This window comes from Aethalodelphis obliquidens, unplaced genomic scaffold, assembly GCF_003676395.1.
Source record: "Aethalodelphis obliquidens isolate GAN/ISIS:26980383/991018 unplaced genomic scaffold, ASM367639v1 scaffold65, whole genome shotgun sequence".
NCBI lineage: Eukaryota > Metazoa > Chordata > Mammalia > Artiodactyla > Delphinidae > Aethalodelphis > Aethalodelphis obliquidens.
Window position 1 is genome coordinate 8,520,394 of NW_020838009.1, and position 15,794 is coordinate 8,536,187.

General features: G+C 41.8%; 3 protein-coding genes and 1 non-coding gene across 10 annotated transcripts in view; 2 read left to right on the forward strand and 2 right to left on the reverse strand.

Moving 5' to 3' along the window:
- The window catches only part of FSD2 (fibronectin type III and SPRY domain containing 2), a 25,813-nt gene extending 22,262 nt beyond the window's left edge, over nt 1–3,551 (forward strand). The window contains exons 11-12 of the mRNA XM_027089193.1: nt 453–629; nt 2,636–3,551. Of these exons, the coding sequence (XP_026944994.1) occupies nt 453–629; nt 2,636–2,888 (430 nt within the window). The 3' untranslated portion in view covers nt 2,889–3,551. The remainder of the gene's footprint in view (nt 1–452; nt 630–2,635) is intronic.
- WHAMM (WASP homolog associated with actin, golgi membranes and microtubules) overlaps nt 1–11,531 on the reverse strand; it is a 64,166-nt gene extending 52,635 nt beyond the window's left edge. For 3 of the 7 annotated variants that reach the window (XM_027089190.1, XM_027089185.1, XM_027089192.1), the window contains exons 1-3: nt 11,369–11,531; nt 7,942–8,096; nt 5,174–5,209 (exon numbers count right to left, since the gene is read on the reverse strand). Coding sequence is in view for 1 of the 7 variants with exons in the window: in XM_027089191.1 (XP_026944992.1) it covers nt 3,474–3,515 (42 nt within the window). In the remaining 6 variants the exon portion in view is untranslated. Of the gene's footprint in view, nt 1–3,473; nt 3,563–5,173; nt 5,210–7,941; nt 8,097–11,368 lie in introns of those variants that run through there. The other 4 variants (XM_027089187.1, XM_027089186.1, XM_027089188.1 and 1 more) reach the window with 4 other exon arrangements.
- Nucleotides 6,332–6,458, reverse strand: LOC113610904 (small Cajal body-specific RNA 15). The gene has a single exon (XR_003429286.1).
- Nucleotides 11,532–11,649: 118 nt separating the features above from the next.
- The window catches only part of AP3B2 (adaptor related protein complex 3 subunit beta 2), a 63,132-nt gene continuing 58,987 nt past the window's right edge, over nt 11,650–15,794 (forward strand). Inside the window, exons 1-4 of the mRNA XM_027089164.1 lie at nt 11,650–11,693; nt 11,964–12,159; nt 12,265–12,325; nt 13,286–13,342. The gene's annotated coding sequence lies outside the window, so the exon portion shown is untranslated. The remainder of the gene's footprint in view (nt 11,694–11,963; nt 12,160–12,264; nt 12,326–13,285; nt 13,343–15,794) is intronic.

Consider the following 15,794-nt stretch of genomic DNA (forward strand, 5'->3'; position numbering starts at 1 on the left):
TTTTTTTTTTTTTTGCCACGCCTTGTGGCATGTGGAATCTTAGTTCTCCAGTCAGGTACCGAACCCACACCCCCTGCAGTGGAAGCGCAGAGTCTTAACCTCTGGACCACCAGGGAAGTCCTCAATCCAAGAATCTTTCTTCATGAACAAGTGAACCAAACCTTTTTGTTACTATAAAAGTCCAATCACTGTAAAAAGCAAACAGAACCTTTTCTATTGGCTTGTCTCCTCCTCACCTATAACCAGCAGTATAATAATCCTCTTCTAATCTTCAGCATCAGTCAAGTGAGCTTTGATAGTTAGGGCCATGCTGCTTTACAAGTGGGTGTTCAAACACCTGCCTCCATGCTTCTAGACCACCTACTGACTGACCCCAGCAGCTGGTGTCACTCACCTGCACAGCCAGGCTTGGGTCACCCCAAATCACAGATGCTTCTACTTTCTAAAACCAGGTGTGTTGCTGTCATGGGAAACCTAATTCCAGTCCGAGGGCGCCATTACTGGGAGGTGGAGGTGGACGAGTGTTTGGATTACACGGTGGGTGTGGCCTTTGAAGATGTCCCTAAACAGGAAGACCTGGGAGCAAACCGCCTCTCCTGGTGCATGAGGCACACATTTGCATCATCAAGGTAAGGTGAAATCTGGATACCCAAGATTAAAAGGTGCTTTGAAAAGAACAGAGCGAGAGGTTTCCACTAGTAGTAACTAAGGCCCACGTTATGTTTTCTAAAATATGCTAAGATATTTCAGGACTCATTTCCAGCCCCCTTCCCTAAAGTCCAGATGGAAAGAGAAAGCAGCTCTGGGTACTTCCAATAAAATAGCTAAAATTCATGGAGTACTTATTCTACGCTAAGCACTGTTCTACACTCTTACACATACTATCTGGTTTACTTCCCACAATTGTATTATCCCATTTTAAAGATAAGAAAGCTATGCCCCACAGCAGTTCAATAATCCAACCAGCATGGATTCAGAGCTTGGATTCAAACCCAGGCAGTCTGGCTCCAAAGACAGCATTCTTCACCACTAAGTGATTGGTTTTGCATTTATGTTCAACTTCATTGTTACTAAATGAATAGTTTGATTTGAAGCCCCAATTCCATCTTTTTTAGTAGATGTGGGCAGAGGCTTAATGGTTATGGTTAATTCCGGTTTGCTTCTGTCGCTAAGCATTCTATCCCCTACTGGAGTAGTTCCATAAAGCTGGGAAAATCCATGAGGCCCAGGCCAGTAGACATTTCGGACTTAGAAGGCCATGGGTGCAACCACTCTCCATCTCAAAAACTGCAAAAATTTTTACTACACCAGTTTCCCAGTACCGTGGGTACTATGGGGCCTCTGATCCTCGACTTGCTGAATCCTATTAATGTTTCATCCAATGTTTTGTGCCCAGGAGCCTCCATCGTGGTTAGTTAAATGTTGTCATGCCTAAGCAAAGGTGAGAAGAGCAACTTTCCTCCTGTAAGATATTAAGACTAAAATCAGCTCTGCTAAACCTCAGACCCAGCTTGAGGAATGAAAGAAATCCCGTTCACTGAGCCACATACTGTTTTTGGATATTCTGCCTGAAGTAAGACTAAAAAAATCAGTCTCCTCTCCTAGTCGGTTAAGAACAAGGGGCAGGGAACAACTGAAGGCACATACAGGATGAGGAGGAGTCTGTGTGGAGTGGGAGAGGTGAGGTTAAAAGACAGAAGGGTGGGAACACAAGACAGAGTGAAAAAGGAAGGGCGAAAAGCCCCGTGCTAGAGCAGAAGTTTGTAGTCCCACCTTGGAAAGATGTCCGGGGAAGGGGGGTGGGTGGTGGTATTTGTGTGTGTCTCTTAACAGTGGAGGACTCGTGTTTTTTGGTTCATAGTCTTAGACTCTATTGGTGGTGAGAGGGAAAGTAGAGGGAAGGGCTCATTCAGTTTCTGTTGACTGCTCAGTTAAGAAAAAAACAAGATGAACTGGGATGGAAAGAGGCTGGTTTGTTCCGACACATCTGGATCATATTCTAAGCGTTCACCCCAGCCATGTGGACCAGCATGCTGGCACAGAGAACCTCAAACATCAATAGGGGGCAGAGCTAGGAAATTCCTGTGGCCGCCTTTGGTTTCAGCCATTTTCAAAGCACAAAGAAGTACCCTCCCTTCATGAGAGGGTGCTGGTGCTATACAATACTGAGTGGTGACAGGCCCCCAGGTGCCCCCCTTAGTTTGAAAGTTTAGGAAAGGGATGGCTCAGGGTACTTGTGCACAGATTATACCAAAAGCCCCAATTTATTACATGAAAGATCATGAGGTTTCCTGTTTCAAATGTCTTTATTACAAGGGATTTACACATCTCAACCTTGAAATCCACATTTTTAAACGTATTTCTATACAAATTTTGATGCATTATGAGTTTATGATACTGTATGTTAAGTTTCTGCAGTTAAGTGGCTGCTCAAAAACAGAGTTTTGAAATATAAGTTTCTTAGGACACGTTTTAGAAAAGAGATACATAGTTTGAGAAATGGCCTGTTACTTTGATAGTCATTTAATAAAAGAAAATGATATAATTATAGGAGTATTTGAAAATTGAAAATGTTCTGTAAACAGCCCATCTACAGAATTTCTGAAGCTTTGTTATATCAACGTTTAATCTTTAGGCATAAGTATGAATTTCTACACAACAAGATGACTCCAGATATAAGGATAACAGTTTCCCCAAGGAAGATTGGAATTCTATTAGACTATGAAAATTCAAAACTGTCATTTTTCAACGTGGACATTTCTCAGCATCTGTACACGTTCAGTTGTCAGCTTCACCTATTTGTGCATCCCTGTTTTTCTTTGGAAAAGCCTGGATGTCTAAAGATACACAATGGCATTTCAATGCCAAAGTGCGTCACTTTCTATTAGACCCTTCGGATGCCCAGCTTCCTGTCTCTTTTCTGTACCTACCCCTCTCCCAGCCACTCACGCCTCAGCTGCCTGAACTTGGCATTCAAGCACCATGCACCCAGCTCATCATTTATGGTTCATGTTGTTTATCTGCCAGACTGTTGTGGGGGCATTCATTTCACCTGACTTGGATCCTGTGTGCTGCCACCTGTGTGATGCTAGGTTAGTCAGTTCTGGCTGTAAAATGACGGCTCAGACTAAATGAACTCAAAGGTCTCTCAGGTTGTCAAACTGTATTGGTCTATCTGTGTATATGCAAAGTATCTGAGTCCCCAAGGCCTACAGAGCTTGGGGGAGAAGGAGGGAAGTGATACATAAGTGTTAGTGGCTCTAGGCGCCCCAGCACTTGTGACATTTCATTAGTCAGCCAAGAACAGGCGTAAGAAGGCAGGAGGCCACCCACAAAGAGAACCAGGGTAGCCACGTGCCGTGCTCAGCAGCCTTCTCCTCTCCTGTTTTCCCAGTAGTCAGTGGCACTCCGGTGAGCTTTCTCCCACCGAACACTGTTTCTAAAAACCTCCTCCTCTACTTCATGGTACTTACCCTCTTTAATTTTGAAATGATCTTTGTAACACCTAATTCCATGAAGGCAGGACAGTATCTGTCTTGTTCATCACTCAATCCCCAAGGGCTAACACGTGCACACCAAATACTTGTTTCATCCAGCCACTGCTCTTCGGCCTCTCACTGCTCTCCATATGAGGGCTGGCAGGGCTTGTTCAAACTATAGCAGAAGACCTATGGCAGGAGAGGGACAAACCTGAGGGGGGGCAGTATGAAGCAAGAGAGGGGCAACTGTGGCTAGATGGCAAGACTGGTAAAAATGCAACATTACCTACTACTACATGCTTCCTGGTGTCACACAGCAGCCTACACATAAATAATAATAAATGTGTTGCTTTCACTATGCGCACGTTTGGGGTAGGGGGGCTAAGGTCTGGTAAAAAATAGACAACAGTTGCAACTGATTCTAGGAACTGTCCTATAATGTAAAGAGAACCAGATTTGAAATCAGAAGACCCGAGTTTGATTGCTATTTTGTAGCGACTCTGCGACCACTGAAAAGTCACATTGTCTCCCTGAGCTCTGTTTCTCTTTAAACAAAGAGAAAAATAATATTTGTCTTCTAGGATGGGAGATTTAATGACAAACATGAGAATGCATCACAGTGTATGACATATAGCAAATGCACAACAATCTTTTAAGAGAAAACATCAGTCCACCAAGTGCAAAGCTGGGCCCTGGTAGGAGAGGTGGTCTCTAGCCAGCACCTTTGGGCATCCTGCCTCACTGGTCTCATGCCATTTTGTGACCTCGATGCCCAGCTCCCTTGGCTGCATTTCTGGTTCTCCAGTTCAAGTTTCCAGTTGCCACTTAAAGCTCTGCACACATAGCATTTTCATGCTTACCAGTCAAGATGCAGAGTAAATGACTCCACCTGTAAAGCAATTCTCAGGGACAATTTAGTATTGTGCCCTGTAGATGCTTCTCTAAACATATATGCCCCTGATCTCATCACTTAAAGTTTTATGTTAACTGAAAAATCTTACACTTTAAAGATTTTCACTTTCATGTTTCCCAGTACACTCAAAGTCTGACACAAGGAGCACCTCGTCTCCTATCTCAAAACTCTGCCTATTGGTATAAACAGAAGTTCAGATTCTTGAATTCACAACTCAACTTGAAAATCTTAAAGCTCGTTACAAACACACACACACACCCCTCTGCCCTACCAACCTGGATCACTACCCTTATATAAGGAAGATACAACCAAAGCAAGCACAGAGATGGTTCAAGTTACAAACAATTAAAATATATGTGTGTATTATCAAAAATGTTATCAGCTACTAAAAAAGAAACTACTGAGTAGGAAGTAGGACATCACAGATAAAGTCTGAATTCAGGATTCTAATAGGCTTTATTTCACATGTAATATAACATGGATAAAAACTAGGCATCTATAAGGTTCTAATAAAATTTTATTTGATCAAGAAAAAAATGGTGTAGAAATAGCTTTGATTTTTTAAATCCACTTAATCTAAATAAGGCAGATGACCAACTTCAAGCATCACAATTATTCAGCATAAAGAACCTTTCTTTAAACATGTTTCTCATCTTCCACAAGAAAAAAAAGTCTAGAAAAAAACCAAAACAAAACTTTTGTTTTTTGTAACATATTCTAGTTCCTTAAAATGCCAAGAACAATCTGCTGGAACTAAATTTCAATAAGGGGCAGGATTTACCTCAAGGCCATGTTCACCTGCAACCTGCTGATAAATCTGTTAAAAAACAAAACAGAAAAAGATTTTTTTAAAAAAATCAGACCATTGTAGCCACAATCCCTCATACTGGGCAAAAGATACCAAAATCTGTTCTTTTCTTAGCTTTACCTATATCACTTTATAACTCTTGAGCAAGTTATTAACATAATCTTTGGCTTCCCCACCTTAACAAAGGGGAAAGAGAATATGTAAAACCACCACAGAATCCTGGTGTAAAGTAACACGGGTTTAATAATTCAAAGTACTCAGAATTTAAGGCACCTTTATTAGATGAGATTGTAAAGCTGGTTAGAGACTTGGGATACAAAATGACACTGGTTTCTGGTAAAATTAAATTGCCTTTTATTTGGAAAAGTGTATGTTTAATAACTGACTTCCTGCTGATTCAAACAATATGCACATATTGTACATATTGTACACATGCAATAAAGTAATTTCTGAAGCATGTGCTTGGTCATCAATTTGCTCTTCTCATCCTCCAAAATGTGTTAAAATCTTACGTGGCTCACACAGTAGCAGCTGCCCCCAGCACAATTCACCATGATGTGGCATTCTGTAAATGAGACTAGGCTGGTCTCTATCCAAGGTTTAGCTACCAGAAGACTTCCTGGGTCTTCCCTGGTGGCACAGTGGTTAAGAATCCGCCTGCCAATGCAGGGGACAAGGGTTCGAGCCCTGGTCTGGGAAGATCCCACGTGCCGCGGAGCAACTGAGCCCGTGCGCAACTACTGAGCCCGCGTGCCATCATTACTGAAGCTTGCACACCTAGAGCCCGTGCTCCTCAACAAGAGAACCCACCGCAATGAGAAGCCCATGCACCACAACAAAGAGTAGCCCTCACTCGCCGCAACTAGAGAAAGCCTACATGCAGCAATGAAGACTCAACACAGCCAGAAGTTAATTAATTAAAAAAAAAAAAAGACTTCCTGGACCCTATGAAGACTGTACTACAGGAAAGGTCCTCTCCTCCACTTTCCTAACCAACTTCTCCAACTTCTAGTCACCTTCCTATCAATTAGAGTAAGATTCTCATGGGTTCACTATGTCTTTCTTCACCCTGACTCATCTATAAATTCACTACTCCTATTTTCTATAGTAAGACAATAGAAAGTGTATAACTGCTGTTGGTAGATAAGTAGGTCTTGAATTCAGTTTGCAAACAAGACCTGTTCTATCTACCTTTTCATTTAGGAGGCTAAAAGCAGAGTCAGCTTGACTTCAAGGACTCTAATTTCTTAGTCTCCAGAAGAACATGACAAGTCCAGCTTTTAAAACACTGTCCTCTAGCATGTCAAGATATTGAGGGAATGGTAATCTATTACTTTTATAACTTCAACCTTTAAGAGATTTGAACTCTTGCATATGCTTGCTTCATGGCAACCAACGCTTAATGAATCTAAATGCAAGGTAACAGTTTGTGGGCTTCCCTGGTGGCACAGTGGTTGAGAATCCGCCGGTCAATGAAAGGACACGGGTTTGAGCCCTGGTCCGGGAAAATCCCACATGCCATGGAGCAACTAAGCCCGTGCGCCACAACTACTGAGCCTGCGCTCTAGAGCCCGTGAGCCACAACTACTAAGACTGCGTGCCTAGAGCCCATGCTCCGCAACAAGAGAAGCCACCACAATGAGAAGCCCGCGCACCGCAACAAAAGGTAGCCCCCCGCTCGCCACAGCTGGAGAAAGCCCGCGCGCAGCGAAGACCCAACGCAGCCAAAAAAAAAAAAAAAAAAGATAACAGTTTGTGATTTGCAAAGATTGCACCCAGTCAACATCTTTTCTGTCAGTTAGGAAGTCTCCCGGAAGGAGCGTAACCATGAGTTGGGCACAGCTATGCCCCAAGTTAGTAAAATGTCCCAAATATTTTAGAAATGCTACTGAACAGGGGCTAGTTCATGTCTTTCTACTTCAGGGCTTGTTTTCTGCTATTCCCCAATCCCAGAAAAAAATTAAGCCCAACTAATTAATTGCTTTTTCTTCATTTTTCCCACACATTGATAGATTCAGGTTTTTCTGCTCTATTTCCACCTCACTCAAATCCTGGTAGAATTAAACTATCATTTATTTGAGTTATGCAAATTCAACTAAACAGTTTGCAGCTGATTAAAACAACATGCAGTCATTCAGACATAACCGGTAAAAATGTTTTTATACAATGAACTTGGATTCTAACCTTGCTGTCTCCCCTGTGCTCATTCCTAAGCCTAAATGTGGGTCTCTTCTTTGAAAGCAGCTTACGACATGTCCTTATATTCAAATAGACTGTACTGGAGACAAGAATATAATCCACTCACTGGGAAAGAATCCAACCAACATAGCTGAGATTTCCCAGCTATGCATTTAAACAAAGCAGGAACTTACTTTTTACAAATGGATTTACTGAGTACACACATCACTTCTTGGTAAAGCCATCCTATTATTCGGCCACACAGAAAGATTTCTACCCTCTGACTTCCCTTTATATCCCAAATACCCATCCAATTAAGGGGGAGGGGGCAGTGAGAGAGAAGGAAAACAAGAGAAGCACGATCCAAAAATAAGGAAAGAGCTCTGGAAAAGACACTTGATAGTGTCTTTTGTACAATTTATAAACCAGCCACAGATTCCTGGGAATCTGGAATGAACACCACCCCCAGCTCCTGGCCCACCCAAGTAATGCCTGTATAAAAGTTACTTCTTAGAAGCACTGCTTAATTCCTCCCTCTCCCAGGCTAAGTTCCACATACTCACCTCCTTCAGAATACTTAAGTGGCTTTAGTGCCACCATGACCTGTGTCTACTCCGCTTGACAGTAAGCAAATCAAAGGCAGGAACTGTGCCTTCATAATCTCTGAATGATCAGAACATGGAAACAACAGTGTTCTGCTTTCAAAGAGCTTATATATCTGAAAAGAAAAGGAGACATCAAATTGTCTTCCAAATTAAAAGAAAAGCCTCTTTATTAGAAAGTAGCTTTCAAATCTGTGTGTACTGGTATGAGCAGGGGGAGTACTTCTCAACCTTTCTTCTGTTCCAATACACCTGAGGGATCTAATACATAATCCCATTAGTTAGCAGTGCGCCAGGGTGACTTCTAATATAGGCAGAGTGGGAGGGGCTTAGAAGAATCTAGGGGGTGGGGAAGATGTGTGTGGCCTAGAAAGCTCCTCCCCATGACTGCAAGAGCTCTTTGACACATTTAATATTATAGTTTTGACTACTCTTAATTAAGAGAGCCCAAAGGTCTACAATATGTTTACTTAAAATGCTCTGAAACATAAATTTGGTTCATATCCTCTGGAGGCTGGTGAGTGGAAGCTACCCCCTCGGCCCTGAGCTTGACAGATGTTCTGATATCACAGCACAACAGGACTCTGGCTCTCTGCTGGTCTTAGAATCTAAGACTTTGATGGAGGAAGTTATATGCCGTTGAGGTAATGAAAAATTTAGGGACTTACAAAGATCACAGGCGATTCCTTCTCAAATGTTGTGTCCTTTTTTTTTTTTTTTTAATACTTTTTTTTTTTTTGGCTATGCAGCACGGCCTGTGAGATTTTAGTTCCCCGACCAGGGATCAAACCCGTGCCCCCTGCAGTGGAAGCATGGAGCCCTAACCACTGGACAGCCAGGAAATTCCTTTAAGTGTCTTTAAAAAACCATTTTATGGGAAAGATGTCCTCACAAGTAATACAAAGTAACAATTACAGTAGCTCAATGCCAAACAACAGCTCCACTCCCTGAGACAACCTTGGCCAAATTTATGTGATACCCGCAGGGTGAAAAATCAGAAGGAGGCACTCCTCATTACTGAAATCTCATCCTTTCCTAAAAAGTTGATGGCTGGCTAGAATTTTCAGGTGGGATCCTATGTTTCACTCCTTTAAAGCAGAAAAATATGTTCCCAGCCCTTCAGAGAACTTCAAGCCAATTTCCCCAAAATAACCACATATAACTGTCAAAGATTTCTGCAAAAGAGAAGGTGTTTTAAACACCAATTACCTACTTATGTAATAACTATGAACTCAGTATAATTCCAGGAGAAATTATAGAAATATAAGACTGTCCCTGTTATTCCTTTTTTTTTTCCAGTACGCGGGCCTCTCACTGTTGTGGCCTCTCCCGTTGCAGAGCACAGGCTCCCGACGCACAGGCTCAGCGGCCATGGCTCACGGGCCTAGCCGCTCCGCGGCATGTGGGATCTTCCCGGACCGGGGCACGAACTCGTGTCCCCTGCATCGGCAGTTGGACTCTCAACCACTGCGCCACCAGGGAAGCCCCTTGTTATTCCATTTTTAAGGTGATACTTCTGCTTATGTCACAATCACTTGCTACAGCAATCATCTAAAATTTTTTTGAAACATTTGTATAGAGCAGTTATTCTTAAAAGTCTGGTCCCTGTGAGGGCCCCTGAGATCCTTTCACTCTAACAACAGAATGTGTGCTTATATATTCTTGTGTTTAAAGACACCTCTCAGTTTTTAATTTCTAATACCATAAATACTGATATATATATAACACACATAAATGAGAGCTCTTTGGAATCCTCAATAATTTGTAAGGGAGTCCCAAGAGCAAAAAGTTTGAAAATAATTTATATAGAGTAACAGTGGGTCCCTCACAATGAACATCTAGTTGAATGAGTTTCTCAGTGGAAAGACTTCCCCTGTGTGATGCTAACAGTTTTCAATATTTGCTAATGTTCAGGTTGTTTTCTAGACCTCTTAGGCTTTCCCACGTTCCTACAAGACATTTCCACCTAATAATATGGAAAAGATGAGAGAGAACGCACAATACTTTTAAAGAGCACGAGCACTAAGTGCAGTATTACTTATGCAGACAGCTGAGGTGTGACTGCAATGCCCTCTACAGCATCTGCCCTGGACTTGCGGGCAACTTACGAGTTCTTTATAGCTAGTTTCTGATTCAGACAGTGTTTTGAGTAAACACTTCCACAGATTGTTACAGTAAATATTCATAGTGAGAACTCAAATAGTTAGTGATAAGTCTTCCAAGGTGAGCATATACCTATGAACACCAGGCCTTTCTGTGTAAAGGTATGTAAGAGGTACGCAAAGTTTCATCTTCACGTTTTGTTACTACACATATGTTCCTGAATAGGAAATGATAGATGCATCTACATCTATAGAGTATCTAAAATGTAAATAAATGACAGTTCTAACTCCTGACACATAGTGACTTTGCCTTTGATGGATTCATACTGCACCTAAATGTACACCACCACCCTCTTCACTCCTGCTCACTTCCCCCCAAAAAGACTTGTTCAGCAATCCAAAGAGATGGTATGGTGTGGAGGAAAGAATTCTGGGTTGGAAATGAAGAAATGTCACTTCTAGTCCCATCTCTATCACTAACAACCTGTGTTACTTTCAGCCTGTCTCCTCTCAAAGACTGAGCTTCAATTTAAGATGAAAGGAGGGGGGACTTCCCTGGTGGTGCAGTGGTTGGGAATCAGCCTGTCGGTGCGGTGGACGCGGGTTCGAGCCCTGGTCCGGGAAGACCCCACATGCCGCGGGGCAGCTGGGCCCGTGCGCCACAGCTACTGAGCCTGCTCTCCGGAGCCTGTGAGCCACAACTACTGAGGCCCGCGGGCCTGGAGCCGATGCTCCGCAGCGAGAGGCCGCTGCACTGAGTAGCCCACGCACCGCAGGGAGGAGTGGCCCCCGCTCGCGCAACTAGAGAGAGCTCGTGCACAGCAGGAAGGACCTAATGCAGCCAAAAACAAACAAACAAACAAATAAATAAATAAAAGATGAAAGAACGGGTATGGTTCTACCTCTAATACCAAGTGACTTCGCTGGCCGATTCAGGAAGCTTAAAACTTACCAACTGTGAGTGTACTTTTTCAAATTAATGCAACAGGCGCTGCTGCCTCAAGCAGGAATCATCGATTATGAAAGTCTGGGTTTGTATAGACCTTCACGTTGCATACCTTCCTCAACACAGGATAGCGCCCATGGGAAATTTCACCTACTGAATTTTTTTCTTAAACTGCATTCTGAGTGTGGATTTCTCCCTTTCACATCTATCCCCACGACAGCTCCGTGAGCTACCAAGCTCGTTTTTCAGACGAGGTCCAGAAAGCGGAGGACGATGACTTAGTAATGAGACCTAGGTCGCCGGTAGCGCTGACACGGCGACAGATACACCGACCCCTCACCTCTACTCCGGTTCCCCTCCGCGTCTCCTGAAGCCCGACACTCCAGCCAGCCTGCCTACAAGGACGCTGTTGTCATCCGCCTCGCCGGGTGGCCGGAGATCGGCCTTACTTTACGTGCCAGAAGACGCCTGCTCTCCGGTGTCCGATCTCGGCGGCAACTCCTTTCTTCTTCCGGCGGAAAAGAGCTCTTTCCGCTTTCCGGGGCGCCGGGAGGAAGTCCCGCCCCACGCAGTAGCGTGGGGTGGTGCGTCGGGTCGAGGCGCCGTGCGCAGGCGCGGAGAGAACTAAGTGGTTGACGCTTTCTGGGAGGGATGCCGTACGCCCGGTAGGGTGGTCTAGAGCAGCTAGGGACGCGGGTTGTGGGAGGGGTGGGTTTGTTGCTGGGTCCACGGCCAGAGAGGCCTGGGAGTCGTTCAGTGGGGCTTGAGAGAGCGGGTTGGAGACTCCATCTATTCAGAAAACAACCCACTTCTCCCACGGGGATCCTCCGGGGAATCGAGGCCCACTACCCCCCACAACTGCCCGTGTTTCTGGCCTTGCTCCACTTGCCCCTTGCTGTATTTAGTTTCTTACTGTCTTTCGTTTATCTGTGTAGCCCCGTATCTTGCCGCATTAATGGCTACCATTTGCTGAACGTTGGCTGTGCATCTCACAGCAGTAGCTCATAAGCGCCTGGTAATTCTTGATTAGTAGGACTGTTGAAGCTCACTCATTCCTTTACCACCGCCGGGATTGAGCGTCTACGTAGTCCTGGGCTGGTCTATGGATATGGCAGTCTTTGGGTTGGGAAGGTAAATTAGAAATTAAAATTGCTGTTGTCTTAGTTTCCTAGGGCTGTCATAACGGAGTGACACCCATTGGGTGCCTTAAAACAACAGGTATTTATTTTCTCACAGTTCTGGAGGCTGGAAGTCCGAAATAAAGGTGTCAGCAGAATCATGTTTCCTCTGAGACTAGGTAAAACCCTTCCTTGCCCCTTCTTAGTTGCTGGTGCTGTCCAGCAATCCTTGGTGTTCTTTGGCTTGTACCTGCCTTCCTCCAGTCTCTTAACTCTTTTCTCATGTTGTGGTCTGTGTCTCATCTCTTAAAAGAACACTAGTCCCGTTGGATAAAGGGCCCATCCTACTCCAGTATGACCTGATCTTAACTAACTACATCTACAATGACACTACTTCCAGATAAAGTCACATTCTAAGCTCCAGGAAGGACATGAATGGGGTGGGGGTGGGGGGAATGTGACACTGTACAACCCAGTATAGCTGTCAAAGAGCTTAAGAAGTAGGCAAGCCAAACGCTGACGATAAATAGCTGTAGTACAAGTGAATTCAAATATAATTTCATTGGATCTGAGAACTTTTCATGGACATTTGGTCTATCCCCTTGATAGGTGGGTATGATTTGGATGTGCCATCATAGACCATCATAGACAGCATGCTAGGCAGACAGACATCACAGACAAGCACAGGTTGGAATGTAAAAAGAAGTTAGGTTAAAGCAGGAGGGATCTTGAATACAGGCTGGAGTTTGGAGTCTGTTTTGTATACAAAATGAATAAATTGAGTGCAGGGGAGTTGTGTTTTGAAGATTAATTAGCAGCTTGGGCCAGACTTACTTTGTGTTACTTATTCCAGCTTAAGAAGTCGTATACCCTATCCTCTGAGCATATCCTGTGCTTTTTCATCCTGGTGTCCCTGATCATGCTGTCCTTTATTCCTGGAATGCTACTTTCAAGCTGCATGATTTTTGCTTGTTGATTTTTTTTGTCATGGAAATTGTGGTGTGAAATGAGGTGGGGGAGGAGAGTTGTTCAACTTTAAAAAAATGTTTTTAATTGAAGTATAGTTGACTTACAATGTTCTGTTAGTTTCAGGTGTACAGCAAAGTGATTAATATGTATATTCATGTATTCTTTTTCAGATTCTTTTCTACTGTAGGTTATTACAAGATACTGAATATAGTTCTCTGTGCTATACAGTAGGTCCTTGTTGTTTACCTATTTTATATATAGTAGCAGTGTGTATGTTAATCCCAACCTCCTAATGTATCCTTCCCCCCCCTTTCCCCTTTGGTAATCATAGATTTGTTTTCTATGTCTGTGTCTATTTCTCTTTTGTAAATAAGTTCATTTGTATCAGTTTTTTAGATTCCACATATAAGTGATATCATATAATATTTGTCTTTCTCTGTCAGACTGACTTCACTTAGTATGATAATCTCTAAGTCTATCCATGTTGCTGCCACACATGACGTTATTTCATTCTTTTTTATGGCTGAGTAATATTCCATAGGTATATGTGTGTGTGTGTGTGTGTGTGTGTGTGTGTGTGTGTGTGTGTGTATATATATATATGCCACATCTTCTTTATCCATTCATCTGTCAACGGGCATTTAGGTTGCTTCCATGTCTTGGCTATTATAAATAGTGCTGCTGTGAACATTGGGGTGCATGTATCTTTTAGAATCAGAGTTTTTGACTTTTCCAGATATATGCCCAGGAGTGGGATTGCTGGATCATATGGTAACTCTATCTTTAGTTTTTTAAGGAACCTCCAGACTGTTCTCCATAGTGGCTGCACCAATTTACATTCCCACCAACAGTATAGGAGGGTTCCCTTTTCTCCATACCCTCTCCAGCATTTATGATTTGTAGACTTTTTGATGATGGCCATTCTGACCTATGTGAAGTGATACCTCATTGTAGTTCAACTTATTTTGTATTGTTAGCATCCCCCTGATAGAAAAACCTGATAAATACAGCACAAGGGGAAGAAAAAAAAATGCTAGAGACCAAACTCACATAGATACAAAGCTGTAAAGTAAAATATTAGCAAATTCAATCTTGCACTTCATTTGGAACAAGAAAGCACTTATGAAATGATATAATATTAGAAAATCTGGGACTTCCCTGGTGGTCCAGTGGTTAAGACTCTGCCTTCCAATGCAGGAGGCATGGGTTTGATCCCTGGTCGGGGAACTAAGATCCCACATGCCGCGGGGTGTGGCCAAAAACTGAAAACAACAAGAAAAAGAAAGAAAAGAAAATCTGTTGCTATAAATCATTTGTATAGTTTAGAGGTTTAAAAACTGTATGATCATCTCAACTGATAAAATGTTCTCTGAAAAAATTCAGTATCTACTTAAAAGACTTTCAGCAGAATTGGAATGGATAAATAACAGTTGATAAAAGGCACCATAAATCTATAGTAAATATTGTACAGAATGATGAAACATTAGAGAAATTCCCATTAAAGTCAGGGAAAAATGGATACCCACTTTCACTGCTAATTTCAGCATGGTGTTAGATTTTCTAGCCAACGCAACAAAACAAGAAAAAGATAAAAAAGATTAGGAAAGGAAGAAGCAAAAATATTATTTTCAGATGATGTGATTTTCTCTCTAGAAAATGCAGGAGAATGAAATGACAAACTGTTAGAACTAATTAAATGGTTCAGCAAAGTGGCTAAATCAACATATAAAAACTTAAAATTTTCTTACATACCAGTAATAAAATAGAAAAAAAGGAACCTGTCAGAATACACTGAGCAAAAGATGTACAAGAATATTATGGGAAATATGAAATATTATTGAAAGACATGAAAAACCTAAGTAAATGGAGATTTTCATGTTCCAGGATGAGAAAATTCAGTGTATTAAAGATAAAAGTTTATGACAAAAATTTTTGAAACAGTGCCTATCAAAATACTGATAGGCTCTTCAAATAACTTTATTTGGTCAAAGTATATTATTCTTTTGATACACTCCTAAGTGTCATTTATTGATACTTTATTTAGAATATATCTCATTAGTGAGATTGGTATGTAGGTTTTTTTGGTACTATGTTAATTGTATGTTGGTATTTAAAATTATATGAGATCCCTTAAAATAAATTAGGGAGCATTTCACATTTTTCTATGGTCTGAAATAATTTAAGTAACTTTAGAATTATCTGCTCTTTTAAGACTGAATAGAGAACTTGGTTGTGAAACTATGTTACGTGAAGCATTATTATATGTGAATTTTAAACAAGGTGTCTACTCTCTTCTATGATAATTGAATTATTCATCTTTTCTACGTTTTCTGGATCAATTATAATTTGCTTGGAAGTCATCCATTTCCAGAAGGTTTTTCAAATTAGTTGTCATTGTGTTAGACTTAGAATTCTCTTATGATTTAAAAAATCTGTTCTGCACATGTGGTTGTTTACTTTTCTCATTCCTAACCTTACATAATTTTGCTTTCTTTTTTTCTAAGTCAGGCTCACAAGGGATTTGTCTATTTTGTTGAACTTGTCAAAGAACCAGCTTTGGAGTTTGTTTTTCTGCTGTTCTATTTTTCAGTTTTAGTTTTTGTGATAATTCTTCATCCTACTCTCTTTTGTTGTTCTTTTCTAACTTCTAAATATGGATCTAAGATTCTTTATTTTTTT